We start from the raw sequence: 20,330 nt of genomic DNA, 5'->3' as shown, positions 1-20,330 counted from the left end.
CCCTACCCAGCCCCCCACATGCAACAGCTCCCCAGAATTTCTCCACTCTGGTTTCAAACAGAAAGCCCAAGCAACTTCGAGATGAGAGCTGGGACTACCTGACAGCCACAAAGGAGGGAGGATTCTAGGCCGTCCCCCCACCAAGGCCACTGCAGATGGCCCGGGGAAGGCCTCCTTCCGGGCACTCACAACTCCTCTGACCAGCTCAGAAGGGCTCCCTGGGGACTCAGGCTCCTGAAGAAGCATCTCTGACAGCGACCCTGGAGACAGCAGCCGCAGCAGCAGCCAAGTGCAGAAAAGACCGAGCTCCGTGAGGTGATGAGATTCACCCCCACACCTGAGCCAGGAGTTCCAGTTGCCAGGTCTCATCCAAAAGCCAATAATAAGTGAGACCATGAAATGCTTCCTCCGTGAGCGGTGCAGATCTTGGCACCCCATATATGACCTCTGCCCCCTCAGCCGATCTAGGAAGTAGCCATTAGGGTCAGCCTTCCACAGCAGAGCAGACTGAGGCTCAGAGAGGAGAGGTAACCTGCCCAAAGTGTCACAGCAAGTAAACGAAGGAGCGGGCCTCAACCCCCAGCCTAACACCTGCAAAGCTCAGATGCCCCAAGACGGAATGCTGTCGGATTGTATCCAGTCCCAGCATTTTCTGACTCCTGCGGGGCAATTTGTAGCACCTCCCACCTTGTTTTTAGTGAGGTTTTGAGAACCAAGTGGGACTATTGTGATGGTCCACGGAGATGTGATCGTAAGGAGTAAATCACATTATGAACATCAGGCATGGCAGTTACTCTGTTTTTATTAAGGGTCACAGAATTTTATTTTACCAATTTTGGAATAAAAATAAACAAATCAGCATCAATTACCACCATCATTTCACAGAAGACAATCTTTGAGTGTACAGTTTGCAGACAGGACTCGCCGGCGGAATAAAAAGCGGCCCTCCCGGACGAGCGCACTCGGCGTTCACCGCCGAAAATGGGTCTGTCCTGGGAACCGCTGACTCCAACGAGCACCGCGGCTCCGGAATGCTTCCGCGCTCCTATCACTCTTTACTAAATAAGAATATCCTTAAGCAACATAATCCTAGCTAAAATCTGTAACCATGGTGAAAAAACACAAACAGTTTGCCTCTGCCTAAACACGCTTTTTTTTTTTCAGCCAGCTCCAGAAGACACCAGACATCTGGTCAAGTTCAGTCGTGTCTGTGGCAAACGGAGTTGTGGCTCGGCCCCGTGGGGACGGCGGCTGTTTCCCCGCTGAGGCTGCCGCTCCCAGAGGCCCAGCGAGATTATCTGGGCTCTTTTCCTGGCATCCCTGTATTAACCACGTTTTTTTATTTTTTATGTTTTTTTGGCATCTTGGGGACACCTAGCTGGCCAAGGGGAGCCTGGAGGCAATAAACTTGGACTTCACCTTTCATATGCAAACCGACCGATCCACTTCCTTCATCTGACTCTCCCAGGCCAAGGCCCTGCCCTAAGTCACCCCAGGGCCGGGCATCTGACGATTACCGACTACCAACCATCCCTGCAGGCCAGAGCCTCAAGGTTACCCCAACTAGCCAGTGCCAAGCAGCTTCCTCTCCCCTACCTCCCTTTCCTTTGCAAAACACAACAGAAGTTCTGGTTTTCCCCTCACTCCTTCCGTCTCCGGACCAAACCTCATGCTTCCCCGGGGCCCTGCATGGCAGGGCATGTCCCCTCCACTTGGGAACTGTACATAATAAATTTCTTCAATGGCACTGATCTCTTCAATTTGTCACTCAGTCACCACTATGGATTGAAATCCCAGGACACTGCACATTTGAACACAGCTCCCCCTACAAGGACACAGTGTGCTTGCAGCCTGTGCCCCACACCAGGGCAGTGCCCCTGGCACCCACAGTCCTGCCTTCCAGCCCCTGAGGGCTTTGTCTTGAATCACCAATGGATCTTAGACACAAAGAAAGCTCCTTAGGAGGCCTGAGCACCTACTCAGCGCTGCAGCCAGGCCCGGGGAGGCTGGCGTGGCAGGCAGCCCTCCTGCACCAGAGGGACAGAGAGCTGGGAGGAAGGCCTCCGGGAAGGCCTGCACCTGGGGGAGGGGGCGGGCAGAGTGGGCTGAGCCCCCTGAGGAAAAAGCAGGGTTTGCCACCCCAAAATAGGCCTTTTGGGATATTGATTATTTTAAGCTGGTTATTCTTAAGAAACAAAAAATCCAAAAGAGCCTTTTACCTTCCACTTACCTGCCTAAAGGAATTTAAATAGAAAACCTGCCTAAAGGAAGAGAGCCATCACCTCAGTATATTGTGAACTCAGTGTGGGAGACAGGGAGGAACCAGCGAAGTCCCTGGGCCCCCTGTTCTGGGTGGTCCAGAAAGAATTCAAGAATTTGTTCACCACACCTTTGCTCATTATCATCTGCCTGAGAACTGCCTACCTTCCCTTTAAAGTCCCAGACCCCGCCTCCCTCTCCTTAGTCCACAATAGCATATAAGCCTAAACTGCCCAATGTGTCCTGGGGTCCCACATTCTTAAGGATGTCCTGTGAGTACATATGTAATAAATTTGGTCAGTTTTTCTTTTCCATCTGTTTCATGTCAATTTCATAATTAGTCCAGCTGGAAGAACTGACAAAGGCAGAAGGGAAACTATTGTTCCTCTCCTCTACCCTCACAGCTACAACCACAGATCAAAATAGGAGAGAGAAGTAAGGGAAGTTCTGAGCCTACACCCTCCTCCCAAACACACACACAGACCCCTCTCCCAGCTTCACGTGAAGCTCAGTTCTGCCCAGAACAAAGCATTTGCCTGGGTGCCCACCAAGTTCATCCCAAACCTCCAGAACTACGTCCTGAGTTTACTGTGCCAGCGAACGGACATCTTCACCAAGTCTTTGCTGGATGAATACTGTACCAGTCACCCTGAGAAAACACAGGCAGAAGGAACCTGGAGAAATCTGTCGGACGTGAAGGATGACAAGGCCTTGGGAGGGGATGAGTGATGGGACGCAAGGACCTCACCCTGGCATAACCCCCAAATGAGGGGCCTCTGACATCAGTCAACACAGTGTCACCGTCTGTGGTGCCTGGTAGTTGTGTCACCCGAAGGAGACGGCATCAAAGGCTCAGGAGGGCCTGTTCTCCATTCCCGTCCTCCCCTCTCTCTACCCACATGTCAACAACCCATGAGGCTTTCCAAGGTCCCATCTGCTCTGCTGGGCTCAGCCTCCAGCCACTGGCCTCAGGCCCTCACTCTGGCTCTTCCGCACAGATGCCTAGTGTGTGGGTACTTTTCCACAGGGCTCAGCTCCTAGGGAAGAGAGAGGCTCCAGGCCCTCCAATCCTGCCTGCAGGCCCAGTGGTGAAGATCCTACCGCCCCCAGGCTCTCAGTGGATAGAGAGGCCCAGGCCCATGGAACGAGAATCCACCCAAAGGGAAGAAAAGACGTCCAGGGTTGGGGACAGGTTTAACTCACTCTGCTTTTCCTGGAGGATGCTGGACGTGCACGGCATGCTCCCTTCTCCTGCAGAAAAAGGAAGAAACATGAGCAGACACCCCCATCACTATTGGCCAGACACCGGGAGGCTACTTGTGGCTGCCTCTGCCCCTCCATTCAACATCCCCACTCCCCGAGCTGGGGGTGGGCAATGTCTCTCCCACCCTCTCATAACCTGTCCCACCCCACCACACTTAGCTCTTTGTTCTTCTTTTAGCTCTCTGTTCTTTTTTTTTCATTGCATTTAGAGAGGAAGGGGGAGAGAGAAACACTGATTGGTTGCCTCCTCTACGTGCCGAGACCAGGATTATGTATACCCCAATGGGGGATCAAACCCAAAACCTAGGTCTGTGTCCTGATCTGAAATCAAACCCGCAAGCTTTTGGTTACAGGACGGCACTCCAACCAACTGAGCCACACCAGCCACGACAAGCTCTTGGTTCTTCATGCAAGAAAAAGCATAGCACCACGACTCCATTGCCTGGGGAGGTGGGGACTGGCCGCCTTTTTCCCCCGGCCTTCCCCACCACCTCCTTCCTTCCCACCTTCAGGAAGCAGCTGCTTACCTGGTGTTGTCCTCTGCACACTTACTCTCCCCCCGACGGGCGGCACTGAACACCACAACCATGCAGACAACAGCCAAATCTCCATCTCTAGTCCCGCCCTCTCTTCTAAGTTTTTGATCCAAACCCCCCACTGCCTTCTGGGCATCCACCCTGGATGCTTCTGGGTAGCTCACTCTCACCATACCCCAGGGAGGGTCCGGGGCTGCCCTCTGCCCAGGCCCCACCTGAACGAAGATACCACTCGCACCCCCACCCCACCCCTGCCTAGGAGCTGGCCACAGCCCTTTCCCTCTTTCGCCCACCCCCGTGTAATCAGTCACGCAGTGCTGTGGGCCTGCCTCCTTCTCTCCTCAACACCCCCCGCCCTCTTCACAAGATACAGACTGCACAGTGGAAGGTGCTTCTGTGTCGTTCATGGCCATGTCCCGGGCCTAGAACGGTGCTTCCCAACATTTGTTGAGTGAATTAATGAGTGAAGCACACACACAGAGCCCAATACGCAGCGGCACACTGTGCACGGTGCACACACACACACCCAGATACAGAACTGAGTCCTATCTCCTTGGAGTGTCAGAATAGCTTCTTCCTTCTAATGGGAAGCTTTTTTTCCCTATAATTATGAAGTAATACAAGCTTCATGGTGAAAATTTGGAAAACAGTAAGAAACATTAATAAGGAAGATCCCTTATAATGCCACCACTGATCCCACTTTGTGTCATTCCTTCCGTCTTTTCTCCGTAGGCACTCTGGGGCCTACGGAGATCACATCAGCTCTTCGCAGACAGGAACTGTGTGTCATTTATGTCTGTATTTCCAAAAAATAGATCAACAGCTGACTCATGGAAGGCATCGTATACAATGAAGAATCACAAAATACACATTTTGTACTTCAAGTTGAAGCATAAATGGTTCCCTAATAAATTGCAAAACATTTAAAACATCATTCCAGTGGCTACATAATTTGTTATGGAGTGGCTACATCATGGTTGACTTTAAATTTTTTAAATATATTTTATTTATTGCCCTGGCTGGTGTGCCTCAGTGGATTGAGCGCGGGCCTGCGAATCACAGGTTCAATTCCCAGTCAGGGCACATGCCTGGGTTGCAGGCCACTTCCCTGCAGGAGACACACAAGAGGCAACCAAACATTGATGTTTCTCTTCCTCTCTCCTTCCCTTCCCCTCTAACGTTAAATAAATAAAATATTGAAATATATTTTTTATTTACTTATTTTTAGAGAGAAAGGAAGGCAGGGAGAAAGAAAGGGAGAAACATTAATTGGTTGCCTCGCATATGTGCCCCAACCAGGGACCTGGCCTGCAACCCAGGCATGTGCCCTGATTCGGAATCAAACTGGTGACCTTTTGGTCTGCAGGACAATGCCCAAGCCACTGGGCTACACAGGCAGGGTTGCTGACTTTAAAATTACCCACTGGTGGAAAGTTTCAAAATTGCACCATCATAATTATTGCTTCATTGAACTTCTTTGTGGTTGGGGCTCTTTCCGCATTTTCTGTTATTTCCTTAAAATACATCCACAGAAGGAGAATTCTGCACCAAAGGACAGGAACCTTCAAGGCTCCTGATGTGACTGCCTGATTGCTTCCTGGGAGGTACACCTTCTGACTTGCACACCCACCGCAGCGGAAGATAAGTGCAGTAATCGACAGATACTCACCTCCTTGGCATTTTCTTCGGCCTGTTGAATTTCTCTGCTCTGGCTTCCTCAGTTCAATCCTTCTACACCTAGCACTCCAGGGCAGCCCCGTCATTGAATTCTCAGCCTGACAGGCAAGCCTCCCCATGAAGTGGCCACACCCATGTCTCTGGATCTGCACTCACAGCACAGCCTGCCCACCTCTACCGGTTCTTCCTTCCACTCTCCTCTTTCGAACTCACTGTATCCTGCAGGCTGGGCTCAGAACCAACCCTGGGGCCACCCCTTCCATGAGGTTTTAATTTTCCCCCAGAAACCTCAATATTAAGGATCCCTGTCCTCAAAAGTCAGCTCTGAGTCCCAAGAGCCAGCACAGAGTCAGGTTCAGCGAAGGTCAGCTTCCTTCCCTCTCAAATGCCCACCTGGTGCTCACCCCACCCGACGGAGAACCTCAGAAAGGGACCTAAGCCCACACCTGTAGAAAGCTCCCTGTGTCCACAGTGAGGCTGGAATCTAAGGAGTGGAGGCCCCGGACCCCCCTCACCAGACCCCAGCCACTGGGAACTCGGTCAGTCAGCAGCTCCGTCAGAGCCCCTCAAGGCTCGGCAGCCTCAAGGAGCCCCTTGGACCAGGAGCCCTGGCCTTGTCTCAGTGCACTGCGTGTTTCGGGCCTTGAATGTTCACGTCTGCCCAGTGGAGAGCTGCACTCTGCCACACATACGCAAGGCAACTGATGTTTCTCTCCCCCTCTCTCTCCCTGCCTTCCTTTCTCTCTAAAAATAAGTAAATAAAATATGTTTAAAATGTTTTAAACCCTCCAGCTCTGCTTTTCCTGCTTCTGAGGGTGAGGTGCCCTGGGCCTGGAGGATGACACCCAAGTGACCAGACTGGGGTCTAGCATATGGGTGAGCAATGTAGAGGCCATACCCCAGCCCCAAAACTCACTTTCAGCCCTGACTGGAACAGCTCAGTGGGTTGGGCATTGTCCTACAGAGCAAAAGGTCACCAGGTTGTGGGTTTGGTCCCCGGTCAGGGCACGTATGAGAGGCAACCAATTGATGTTTCTCTCCCTCTCTTTCTCCCTCCTTCCCCCCCTCTATAAAAACAAATATAATATTCCTGCCTCATAACATCATCTCTTCTGAAGAATCTACAGATACCAGGTCGGGCCTCCCCAGCTTCCTCAGCAATTTTGAGTTTCCCTAAAACACGTAGGTATCCGTAGCTTCTCCAAGGACCCCAGTTCTCCGAGGAAGGAGCCAGGAGGGAGTGCCACTGTGAGGTCAGTGTGCAGGATTCACACGGGCGTCTACACAGACAGAAGGGGTCATGTTAGAAAGCAGGGTGGGTGCTGGCCCAGGAGCTGGGCGCAGCGGTGTGAGCAGGCAAGGCCGTCTCTGGTGTGTGGGAGCTTTATGTCGCCCTGTGCTTCCCACCGCTGGGTCACTGCAATTTCACACCTGTGCAGAAGAGGCCCCTTCACAGGTAAGGAAACGAAGGCTCGGGAGGACAAAGTCACTTACCCACTACTTAGATCTAGCCCCTTGTGACACCCCCAACTCTGCTGAAGGCTCTTCCCATGACCCCGCCTCTGCCCCTTTTTGGTGCGGGGGTACAGAGCTTCCTAGATCAAGGGCTTCCTGGGGTGGGTAGGGGTGCGGAAACAGGGGTGCTTGCAAGGACTGCCAGTGACATGCGTCCTGAGGCTGTGACTGGCCTGTGTTTCCTCAGGCTGGGTCNCAATTTCACACCTGTGCAGAAGAGGCCCCTTCACAGGTAAGGAAACGAAGGCTCGGGAGGACAAAGTCACTTACCCACTACTTAGATCTAGCCCCTTGTAACACCCCCAACTCTGCTGAAGGCTCTTCCCATGACCCCGCCTCTGCCCCTTTTTGGTGCAGGGGTACAGAGCTTCCTAGATCAAGGGCTTCCTGGGGTGGGTAGGGGTGCGGAAACGGGGGTGCTTGCAAGGACTGCCAGTGACATGCGTCCTGAGGCTGTGACTGGCCTGTGTTTCCTCAGGCTGGGTCCCTGCTGCTGTGAAGCCTGGGCCAGGCATCCAGATGGCAGGGGGCCTGTTGAGGCCACCAACTGGGCAGGAAGGAACTTGCTGGCTGACAAGGTGAGTGTGGAGGCAGCACAGCAGGAAGCTGCCTCCCTGCCCAGCTTCAGTCCCAGCCCCAGCCCTGCTTCCAGCCCTAGCTTCCCTCCAGCTGCCAGCCAGCAATTGAGTGGAGTGAGGGAGTGAGCGGAGGAGTCAGCTATGAACCGGCTTTCTGATTAGCGGGTTCCCAGGACGAGGGTGATTAACCAAATGTGCAACGGGCTCAGCCACCACCTAAATGAGACCCCACTTGATCTGGAACTTTCCAGGGCCTCTGGGCCCCACAGCCCTGCCTCAGCTGGAGCTTTCTTCATAGGCTGAAGCTGCCAGGACAGCTACACAGATAAGGCTGGGAGTGGGGGCGGGGCCCTGGTCGCCTGCCCCAGGCCCAGCCTGCTAATCCTTCGTGTCCCAAACTCCCACAGCCTGAGCATCGGAGCCGCATCATCTCCTCTAGTGGTTTCCTGAGTGATTTTATGTTTCCTCTTCCCAATCCCCTTCCAATAACCGGAGCTACCCAAGAGGCGAAATGTGCAGCTAAGATCAGAAGCACTTCCACCAAACACCTGAAACAGGGGTATCTCCCTGCCCCCAAGGGGAGGGTTGGGTGGCTGCTGGGGCAGCAATTCCGGAAGAAGAAACTGGGAATCCTCCCCCTGATATACCAGGCACTCACATGCCCCGCAGGATGGGAGTCTTCGAACCCATGATTTGCAGGCCTCCGGGAGCCCAGCCAGGCTCTGGCCCAGCCTGGTAGCTCAGTTCATGGAGTAAGGCCGACAAAGGACTCCCCACTCCCCCCTGCTCAAACTGTTCCCCAAACACTGAGCCCCTGCTGAGCTGCAGGGTCAAGGTTCACCCTCCTTGCCCCTCACCCAGCCCATCACAGCCCCCTCTACAATCATTCCCTGACCCTTCCTATGATCTTTTACACTGGCTTCCAGACTAATCTTTCTAAAAACTGGCTTGGCCCTGACTGGTGTGACTCAGTGGGTTGGGCATCATCCTGCAAACTGAAAGGTCACTGGTTCGATTCCCAGTCAGGGCACATGCCTGGGTTGTGGGCCAGGTCCCCAGTTGGATGTTTCTCTCAAACATCGATGTTTCTCTCCCTCTCTTTCTCCCTCCCTTCCCTTCTCTCTAAAAATAAAGAAATAAAATCTTTTTGAACATGAAAATAAAAAATGACTTGTCACTCTCCTGCTTGCACTGTCCCATAGATCTCCAGGGGTCCTCCTGAGAAGAGCCCATCTCGTCTGCCTGACATTCAAGGCCTTCACCTTCAGCTTTCCCACTCTTCCTCTGGTCCCTGACCTCCCCACCCCTTTCACCAACACCCAGGCCAACACCTTGCACCCCAACTTCAGTCAAGATGAACTCTGTGTAGTTCCCCAAATTCTCCTACCTTCTCATATCTCCCTCTCCATTGCTGTACCGCTGCTCTCTCTGCCTGCTGTACCCTCCAGGGTCTTTCTGGAGACCCAGAAAGCCTCTTTAACTCCTCATGTCTCGGCTCAAGCTTCACATCCTCTCTGATCCCTCTGCCCTTTGTTTCCGCTCTTGTTAGAACAATTTGCTCACTGGGCCGTATCTGCCCCACCCCGGAGTCTGGGAGTCGGTCAATTCTGAGTCTATTTCTGCGTCATCGATGTGTCCCTAACATCGACCGGCACAGGGTCTGACACAGAGTAAGCAGCAGCACGTGTGCACTGCATGCATAATTGAGGGACAGAATGCATGCATGGGTGCACCATGAGCCCCTCACCCCTTCAGGTTCAGAAAGAGAGGCAAAGCACACAGCGAGGAAGACACACCTGTAAGCAGGGAGGTCGCCACTACAGAGGAAGGACAGCCCAGCTAAGCAGTGCGGGGCCTGGAGGAGCTGGGCTGGAAAAGGGTGCGGTATCAGGGAGCTCCCCGAGAAAGTGCATAGGACGGCAAGAGCTGGAGATGAAATCAGGAGAAAAGCAGGGTGAAGGCAGAAAACAGAACAGCTCAAGTGGGCTCGAGGATCAGCAAGCAGCCCCTGGGCATTCGTCTGGAACACGGGGTGAACAGAAGAGGAGGAGAGGTATGGGCCAGAAGCCATGAATACCAGAGTCAGAGATACCCTTGGGATCACTGGATTTAGCAATATCAGACAGACTTTTGATAATATCCCCATGGTAGTCATTCCAGGGCTGTCTGATTCTTGTAGTGATGCCAAACTTAATTTATAATTGTCCCCAGGCAATTATAAGTATTAGAAGAAAGAGCCATTCTGATGGGGTTCATGTCAGGCTGGGGATTTTTACTTCATTCTGTAGGCAATCAAGACCTAGTTACCAACTCCAAGGCAGAATGATATGACTAGATTTACATTTTAGAAGCATTCCAGTATTAGGGTTGGATAACGATGGTAAACTTCCAACCTGATCCAGCCATTTTCTCCTGCCCCAAATCCCTAGAAAATGACATTGTATATTTTCTATGAATTAATCTTTTGTAGCATTGTAAAATTAAAAGGGGTATCCTTAGCAGACCAGAAACCGTAAGGCATCCCCAAAAGGCAGAAGGCAGAGAGATATGATAGAGGAAGGTAGAACTGGCTACATAATTTGCAGGGTCCATAAAAATGAAAATGTGGAACCCTTGTTGAAAATTATTTTAAAAGTGTAAGATGGCAGAACATAAATGCAAGTGTGAGACCCTATGATGTACAGAGCCTTGTGTGACTGCCAAAGTCAAGTGCCCATAAAGCCAACTCAAGAGAGAGAAAACCACAGCCTCAACCCTGCAAAGGAAGGTCTGTGCCCAAGGTGTGCGTAGCTCAGAAGGAACAGCAGGGTCATGGGTAGAGAACATACAGGAGCAAAGGAAGATTTCACAACTGCCTGGGCTTCCACTGTAGAGGATCCAGGCGCTATGGTCCTTCCCCCAACCCTTGCTTGTGCTAGGCTTGTGTCGCCTGTGTCCTCTTTACAGAGGCATGTGTCCCCAGGTGTGAGAAAGGATGAGTGTTTAAGGGATAGGACACCCTGGAAGGCTGAACATACCCAAGGGGAATAAAGCAGGAGTTAATGACTCAATTCACCCAGCAGCCTTTTCTACCGTACCCAATAATTTTTTTACCCTCCTCAATAATTAGATGGTAGCAGGTTGCAGTGAACAAACACATCACATCACTCAGACATAGACGAAAAAGGAACTGCAAATATAAAGTGGAGTACACATCCAAATATTGCTAAATATCAAAGGAAAACCAACACTGTGGGAGGAAGATATCAAACTCGACGACTGAAGGGAGCGCAGGGCAATGGACCTGTGGATTCCTTGGATCAACTTAGCGTCATAATAATCAATGAATTGCAAGTTTTAGCAAGCATGAGAATCACCTAAAGGGCTGGGTAAGACACAGATTCAGAGCTGCACTCATGGAGTTTCTAATTCACTGGGATGGGGCTTCAAAATCTAGATTCCTGACAAGTTTCTGAGTGACACTAACGCTGTCGGTCCAGGGACCACTCCTTGAGAACCACATATCTAGGTACAAGGGCACAAGCTAGAGTCAGGGGCTGAATGGTAAGAAAAAGCTCTCTGGGAAGCTGAAGTCAGAGGAAACAAGCAAGGACACCTAGGCAGTGGCTGCTTCCTTCTCCTCAATGACAATGTGGCCTTGACTGTTTGTTTCAAAAACAAGAAGAGCCCTGATTGTAAATAGTCCCGTAAGTGACAGCTCATAGACTGTGAGTATAAATTATTCTGGAAGAGATATGTAAACCTGAGCATAAAAGATTAGTGACATGGCAAAGAACAAGTAGAATTTATTCCAGGAATGCAAGGTTGTTCAACATATCAAAATCCATTAATGCAATATATCATACTAATAGACTAAGGGACAAAAACCACATGATCATCTCAATGGATGCAGAAAAAGCATCTGGCAAAATCCAACACCCTTTCATGATAAAAGTACTCAATAGCCCTGGCCAGGTGGCTCAGTTGGTTGGAGTGTCGTAACACACACCGAAATGTTACAGGTTCAATCCCCAGTCAGGGCACATACCTAGGTTTCAGGTTCGATACCTGGTCAGGGTGTATATAGGAAGCAACAAATCAATATCTCTTGTTCCATCTCCTCTCTCTCTCTCTCTCTCTCTCAAATCAATAAGTATATCCTCAGGTGAGAAATAAAAAAAAGCACTCAACAATCTTGTAATAAGGAGAAACTCCCTCAACTAAATGGAAGACAACTACAAAAACTAACAGCTCACAGAGTATTTAAAGGTGAAAGACTGAAACCATTTCCCCTTAAATCAGAAATAAGACGAGATGTTGGTTTTCCCCACTCTACTCAATATTATACCAAATGATCTAGCCAGTAGGTGAGTAAAGAAAATAAAAGGCACCCAGATTGAAAGAAAAGAAGTAAAACTACTTCTATTTGGAGATGACAGGCTCTTTTTAAATTTTTTTAAATTTACTTTTATTTTAGAGACAGAGGAAGGGAAGGAGAAAGAAATGGAAACAAACATCAATGTGTGGTTGCCTCTCGCACACCCCTTACTGGAGACCTGGCCTGCAACCCATGCGTGTGCCCTGACTGGGAATAGAACCAGCGACCCTTTGGTTCACAGGCCGGCACTCAATTCACTGAGCCACACTAGCCAGGGTGATGACAGGCTCTTACATATAGAAAATCCTAAGGAATCACTCCAAAAAATGAAAAAATGCTATTATGAATTCAGCAAAGTTTCAGGGTAGAAAATCAACATACAAAATCACTTGTATTTCTATAGACTTGTAATTAACAATCCGTAAATAAAATTAAGAAAATAATTCAAATCACAATAGCATCAAGAAGAATAAGATACTTAAGAATAAATTTAACAAAACAAGTAGAAGATTTATGCATTGAAAACTATAAAATATCACTGAAAGAAGTTAAAGAAGACACGACTACACGGAAAGACATCCAGTGTTCATGGATTGGAAGATTAATATTGTTTACATGGCAATACTGGTGAAACTGATCTACAGGTTGAACACAATCCTTATCAAAACCCCAGATGATTTTTTTTGCAGAAGTTGACAAACTGATTCTAAAATTCATATGGAAATGGAAAGAATGCAGAGTAGCCAAAACAAAATTGCAGAAGAAAACCAAAAATAGTGGATTCCCACTTCCTGATTTCAAACTTACTTACATGTATAGCCTAATTAAGACTATGTTGTACTGGCAGGAGATATATAGAGATAGATAGATATCATATATATATATACACATATATACAATCAGCAGCATAGAACTGAGTGTATAACTGAGAGTCCAGATATAAACCCATATGTTCATGATCAATTGATTTTTGACAAGACTGTCAAGACAATTCAATGGAGGAAAGAATAGCCGTTCAATAAATGGTGCTAGTACAGCTGGTTACGCACATGCAAAGGTTGTTTTAAAAACCCAAAACTCTCCGCAGAAGAGCTGACCAGAAGCATGGAAACAGCTGAAGAGGAGAAAACTGATGAGCCGTTTGTTAGATTAGAAGAGAGGAATAGTTCCAGATCCCAGCAAGGACGAGAAATGAGGAGAGTCGGGGCAGGGTGAGACCTGGTTCCAGCGTCTAACTAAGGTCAGCTTGGGAAGGAGGAAACATACAGAAACATGCGAAGAAACAAAAAGAAACAGTCCACCTAATAAAGGCATCACAAACCACGAAACCACATCTGCAAACATTGTTTGTGACTTCAGAAAAATAGTAACTATTTTAAAATGTAAAGCTTCAAGACAAGAAAAAAATCAATTTACCCACAAATTTATCTCAGACTTCTCAACAACACAATAAACGCAAGAAGGCCATGAGGAATATCTTTTTTAAAATTTGTATTTATTGACTTTAGAGACAGAGAAAAAGTAGGGAGAGAGAGAGAGACAGAGTGAGAGAGATCTATTTGTTGTTCCACTTATTTACATATTCATTGGTTGATTCTTATATGTGCCCTGATCCAGGATCGAACCCACAAACGTGGTGTACAGGGATGACGCTCTAACCAACGGAGCTACCCAGCCAGGGCCATGATGAATTTTAAAGACAGTTGGGAACATGATTATGAACGCAGGCAAATTTGCATTCAAATGAGAAAGCAAAATATAGACATGCTTGGAAATGCAAGGACTTGGAAAGTTACTCTCACAGTTCCTGTCTGGAAGAATATCTGAAGAGAGATGGTCTAGTACAAAGAGGAAGTAAACCCAAGAGGAGGTCATGGAATTTAAGAAGCAGCAGTGAGAACCAGACACTAAAAATGGCAAATGTTACGGAATGTAGCTCCTGTACCTCAGTATGCTTAGCTGAAGAATGAGGAGGAGGAGGGGATCGCAGCATTGCAATCAGGATCAAACAAGGAAGCCTGCTGTCGTCCCTGCTCCTCAGCATCTATCTGGAGATCCTGTGCAATGCAATCTAACGAGAAAACTAAGCAAGCACTGCAGGTATTGGCAAGGATAGAACTGTGAAGATTTGAGGACAATACGACACTCAGAAAAACTCAAGAGAGCCAACTGACAGACTATTAGCCCTAATAAGAAAAATTCAGCCAAGTGGCATGACTTAAGAGACAAATATTTCAAATATATAGCAGACGAATAATTTATATCCAGAAGATATGTGAAGAACTCCTCAAAAAAGCAATAAGAAAAAGACATAATCCAACAGAAGACGAGCAAAAAAAGCATGTTTAAGAAATTCAGAAAAGAGAAAATGGGTTTGCTCAACACACTTATGAAAAGATGATCAATCTCACCAGCAATCGGACTAAGACCAAACAAAACATCAGAAAAGTATCTTCACCCACCATTCAGGTGAAATGTTCGCATGTGATGAGATCAAGTGTGGTAACACTGTGGAGAAATGGATAACCCAGTCCACGGCTGGTGTGAACATGATTTTGCACCGTCTCCAGGGAAAGCTCTTTGGCAGTATCTATCACAACTGCCAATGCTTGTGCTTTCAACCCATGTAGCTTTTTTAAATGATGAAAAATTCCAATGTCTATCACTACAGAACAGTTAAATAAATGACAGTCCATCCACTGTAGAGGATACAGTACAGGTAAAAAGAATGAGTTGAATCTATATATGTCCATAGGAAAAGCTCTCCAAAATCTACTGTTAATGAAAGAATAAAAGCCAAGTGACAGCAATAACACATAATATGATTTATTGCTAGAGAGACACCCTCTGTGTTGATACACTTGGCAACAAGGTATGAAATGGAAAGTAGAGATGGGAGACTTTGCTTGTTTGCAGTAGGAATGTGCTCAGAAATAAGGTGACTATTTGTGCACTGGTGTGTACATATATAGTAGCATTACTCACAGTAGCTAGAGGCGGAAACATGGCCCCCAGTAGGTGACTAGATAAACAAATTATGGCAGATACACACAATGCAATGTTATTCAGTCTTAAAGAGAAAGGAAATTCTGACACGCGCTACAACATGGGTGAACTTTGAGGACATTACGCTGAGTGAAACAAACCAGACAGCGAGGCATAAACACTGTGTGACTCCCCTTACATGAGGTCCCCGGGGGCAGTAAAAGTGACAGGGACAGACTGTAGAGGGACAGGAACCACGGGCTCGGGGAGAGTAGGGATGGAGGGCTCGTGTCCAGCCGTGCAGGGTTTCAGTTTGGGATGGTGACAACGTTCTGGAAATGGACGATTTATAGTTGCACGACAAGATAAATACACTTAATGTCCCTAAACTGCGCACTTGGAAATGTTAAAGTGTTAAGTTTTATATTGTGTATATTTTACCAAATTAAAAAACGTTAAATAAAAATAACAACACGTGTGACTGTAAAATAATAAATAAAGTGAACTGAACCGATGCTACAGGATCACCTTCATTAAACCAGATATACACTGGGCAATACATTACCCCAAAATGTAAATATATAACCAAGCTCAGAATAATGAATGGAGCATACACGAGTGCCAGAAGGAACGAGGGAATCGCTACCCAGGAAGAAAGCAGGAGCTGACCTGGAGACCCATGGAAGGTGCAGATGGGCAGAGGACTAGAGGCTGAAAGCCACCCCGTTACTCCACGGCCTGGGCCTCAGCCTGTGGGAGGTGGCGAGGAGCCAAGGTGCAGCCCCCCGTACAACAGGGATCGCTGAAGGTCTGCTCCACCCGTAAAGGCAGTTCAGAAAAACACCGCTCCTCTGGGGATGCAGCAAAGAAACCTCTCACAGGCGGCGAAAAAGAAAAAAGTCATACATGAGTAATTAAACCCCTAAGCTCCTGCCACCTCCCACAGGCCTCAGCCTAAATCTATACCCCTCCTCTGGAATGGAAACACTAAACTATAAGTTGGGCATATCGCATGCCCTGGGTTAGAGAGACTCTCGGGCGCAGCAGACACACAAGGCCAATCTCCTAGAAGCACGCGTCCACAACCTAGGGCACACGAGACTCCCACGAACAAAGGAGGGACCTGGGTGAGCTCGCAATGCTACAAAAGTGAAGCAAAAATCCAAGACACACAGTTAGCATGCACTCACATACACACACATACACACACGGCCAGGATTAGCACCCTCCAAAACTGGGGAAAGCAGAACAGCCTCAAAGCGCCAAAGTAACTTACGCTTTAAATGGCTGAGGAGATAAAAGATGGACTAAAACGTAGTTAAGGTTTACCAGGAACCGGTAGAGTGTGAAGAGTCCTTGGGACACCCAGGTCGAGGTAAGTGGGGGGGATCCTGGAAATCTAAGTCCAGGGCCCAGGAGAGAGGTCTTAGCCGGACACGGGCTCGGGGGTCAGCGCCAAAGGGGCTGTGATGGGCCAGGGCCTGAGCCGTAAAAGAGCACCGAGCCCCACGCTTCAGGGGAGGAGACTTGAAGGAGGCAGGAGTGGAGCTCTATCTACACCACCAGTTTTGATTTTAGCCTTTCCCACTAAGTGTCTGCAGACCTTCTTCTCCCCCAAATAGCCCCCGAGCCTCTCCTTGGGCCCCTTCCTCAGCCTGTCTGATGGCATCGTCTTCCTCTGCTGTAAGCTCCTGAGAGAGTGCCGATGCCAGCCCACTCCTGCTTATTCTCCCTCACTCCACTTCCAGCACAGGGCTGAGCCTCCGTCATGACTCTATAAATGACTGCTGAAATGAATGAAATTAATGTGTGTGTTCTGTCATGTTGTGGGAATTCACATTATGAATGCCCCAGGGAATGAGATTCAGAAGGAGCTGGAAATGCTGCTGGGTCCCTCTTCTTCTCCCACTCTCCTCTCTCTCCCTCCTGCTGCCCATTCCATGCTGGGAGGAAACAGCAACAATTCTCAACTCAGGAGAGCGCAGCCCCTGACCCAACCTCCAGGAGGACCAGGAAGCGTCTACTAGAATCGTGTTGTGCACCGCCGTCCACTCTCCTCTCCCTCTCCCAGCGTTCTAACGACCTGTTATCGAACGCACTTGGCAAATTTAGCTCTTCGAATCCTCACAGCTTTTGGACTAGCCCCACTCTGCAGATGGAGACACTGAGGCTCAGGGAGGTGTTGTGACTCTCCCTGGCCCCAAAGCTGCAGACTGAGGGGTGAGCCTCCAAACCCAGACCTCTTTGATTCCAAAGCTGCCATTGTTCAGCCTCTCCCACAATCTCCCTCTGCCTCCTCCTCGCCTGCCCTCCCAGCCACAGTGCCTCTCCATCACCCACTCCTTAGCTCACACTGTGTCTGAGTCAGACATCTTTTGGCAGACAAGGGAGGGTGGTGGTGGGAAAAGGATGACCAGATGGGTGCCGAATACAAGTCTGGGTTTGTCTTTTCATGGCTACCAGGCACTGCTCTGGGGAAGCACCTGGAACTCACAGCCCCTTCTGGGCCCTTTCCAGGGATCCTGGGGTGAGGGAAAGAGCAGACAAGGGTCCCCCTGCAAACAGGTACCTGTGAAGACTGGGCAGTTGTCCCTGGACTGGCCTTGATGACCAGACTCAGAGTCTGCCCTTCCTTTAAATGTGACAGTGGCCGGGGTTGCAGAGAGTTTCCTCGAAGACTCTGGGTTTCTTGGGTCTGACTTTGCAGGGGCCCAGAACTGTGCCTGGCTTCAGTGCAATTTGGGAGGGGAAGCCCTGGTCTGGGAATCAAGAGACAGGGGATCTGAGTATGGTGCTGCCACCAACCTGGAGGACCTTGGACCAGACAGAGTTTTTCTGAGCCTTGGGTTTCTTCATTTGTAAAATGGAACCTTCATCCCCGTCCTGTCCATTTCTCAGAGTGGGCACTTCGGTAGGATGGGGTGAGGAAAGGAGCTGAGCCTACAGGTAAGACAGCCAGCAACCACGAAGGCCAGCATCGAGATGTGTCTCTGTTGGGCTGGGCCCGGACCGTCTCACTGAACAGCTCCTGATAGGCTGGCCTTGCCCAGACTGTGACTGAGGAATTACAGGGCCAGGAGAGGAAGAAAAGGGGAGAGGAGGAAGATGAGAAGTGAGAGGAGCGATACACAGGGTGGGGAGGAGGGGGAGAAAAAACTGGCCTTGGGAAAGCATACACAGAGGCTAGCACCCTAGATCCTGAGCTGTTCTAGCCCCAGCTCTGTGCCTCACTCCAGGTGCACTATAATCATGTACAGCCCCTCTCTGAACCTCAGTTTCCCCATATGTCACCTCAATTACATCCCCCACTTGCCTTTCAAAGCCTGGCCCATGGTTTCATTGTCAAGACCCTTCCTCGTGTCCCCCTCTCCTCCCTCCTTCCAAAATTCCTGCCTCTCCCCTCAGGGCCCAACAACCCTCAGCTGAAGCCCAACTCCCTTACGTCTTGACTTACACTGTGAGATACAGCACATGTCAGAGGCCTTGGCTTAGTCGCCCTTGGTCCCTCCTACAAGCACTTTACACCCAGTAGATGCTGAACAGACGTTCTGTTAGTGATGCAGTGTGGGCAAATGGACAGATGGATGGGTGCCTCACAGGATATGCCTGCTTTGTCTGCTGATTAATCTCCTGGTCAAAACTTCTCTCCATAAAAAGCCTCCGGGATTAGTTTCCAGCCACATACTCCTTCTTCAACAACTCAGCCCGAAAGCCACAACCCCCACTGCTGCCTCCCTCCCCTGTCCCCTCTCAAAGGCTCCTCCAGTTGCCACCTCACTTCTATAAAGGTTCCAACACCATCGGCCTGGCAGGGCTCAGATCCCACCACCCACCCTAAGTTACTCATGCCCCTGGGGACAAAGGATATTCTGTTGAAGTACCCTGGAACTGTTCTGCCACAGAAAACCCCACAGAGGTTTCCACAAGGGTTCCTGCAGGTCCCAGAATTCAGGGGTCACAGGCTCAGGGAGGGGAAGTGCCCAGAGAGACAAATGACTCTTCATAGAAGACCCAAGTCCTAGCACCAAATGGCCAGCCCTTTGACCCACCCTGCAAGGCACACGTGCACACAGCCCGGCCATGACAGAAGCAGAACCTCACCTTGGTGCTCCTCCAGTTTGCCCATGGTCTCCATCTGCTCCACCAGGTCATTTGAATTCCACTGGCTCATCCCGATGAGGATGGCGTTCTTCCCTTCAGCCACCTCCTCTGGGGAAAGGAGCAGAGATGGACATGAACAGGGAGGGCTGGGTACAGGAAGCCCTGACAGGAGCTTTTACCTGAGAAAGTACGTATTTCGTTCTTTGAGTTGCGGTGTCAGTAGTTATGACAGGTTTAAAACATTCAGGAATTTTTCACTGCAATAAAGTCATGAGAGAGGCTAAAAACCCATAGAAGTTTCCATTGTTAGCCTTAAGAACAGTATTTCTTGAAAAGAAGTGTGTTTGGGGCAGGGGGAATCTTTTCCACAGCTAGCAGTGTCTCTCTGAGTAAGTTACTTGCCTTCTGAGCTTCAGTTTTTCTATCATAGGACTGGAAATGTCTCACTCACAGAGCTGTGAGGACTAAAAGAAATAATGAGTATGATGATCTTGGTGCACGGAGGTGGCCATAAATGAGAGACAGCATGGTTATTTCTTCACACGAGAAGGGAGTTGCCATCAGTATGGAATGGCCCAGAATTTGGGGTCGGGGGGCAGGGGCAGCTCTAGAGAAACTGGAAGAGCAGAAGACTTCTGGTTCTAAGCAAGCCCCGAGCTCTGTGGGACCCTTAGCCCACATCGCAATCTTATGAACTTATCCATGCCTTCACCCCCACCCCTAACCCTCCTTCAGTCCCCATCCTGGCTCTTTCCCAGTCTGAGCTTAGCGATTACTCTGAGAGAAATCATCGGAGCTGGCACGTTGCCTGGCCACACTGAATACAAGCCCCCCAGTCCCACACATCTGGTGAAGTCTCCCATCCCAGAAAGGGGTATTTCCTCAAAAACAATCCTCCCAGGAATGTGCCCTCCTCTCTCTTTGACAGGCCTTCCTGGTACAGGTTTGTGTCCTCCCTCATAGAATAGACATTAAAGAATGGTGAGGAGAATCCTCAAGCTTATGATAACCAGAAGTAAAGGGAGGGGATCCATTTCACTGCCAAAGACCTTGACAGGT

General features: G+C 49.3%; 1 protein-coding gene across 3 annotated transcripts in view; it reads right to left on the bottom strand.

Moving 5' to 3' along the window:
* PITPNM3 (PITPNM family member 3) overlaps window positions 1-20,330 on the bottom strand; it is an 84,875-nt gene that overhangs the window by 38,801 nt on the left and 25,744 nt on the right. For 2 of the 3 annotated variants that reach the window (XM_037029608.1, XM_037029610.1), the window contains 2 exons: window positions 19,272-19,379; window positions 3,463-3,510 (listed from right to left, as the gene is read on the bottom strand). In XM_037029608.1, coding sequence (XP_036885503.1) covers window positions 3,463-3,510; window positions 19,272-19,379 — 156 coding nt within the window. The remainder of the gene's footprint in view (window positions 1-3,462; window positions 3,511-19,271; window positions 19,380-20,330) is intronic. The other variant, XM_037029609.1, reaches the window with a different exon arrangement.

This window comes from Sturnira hondurensis, unplaced genomic scaffold (assembly GCF_014824575.4).
Source record: "Sturnira hondurensis isolate 20B ecotype Veracruz unplaced genomic scaffold, ASM1482457v3 Scaffold0020374, whole genome shotgun sequence".
NCBI lineage: Eukaryota > Metazoa > Chordata > Mammalia > Chiroptera > Phyllostomidae > Sturnira > Sturnira hondurensis.
Note: the sequence above shows the minus strand (reverse complement) of the source record. Positions and strands in the feature narration are given on the sequence as shown.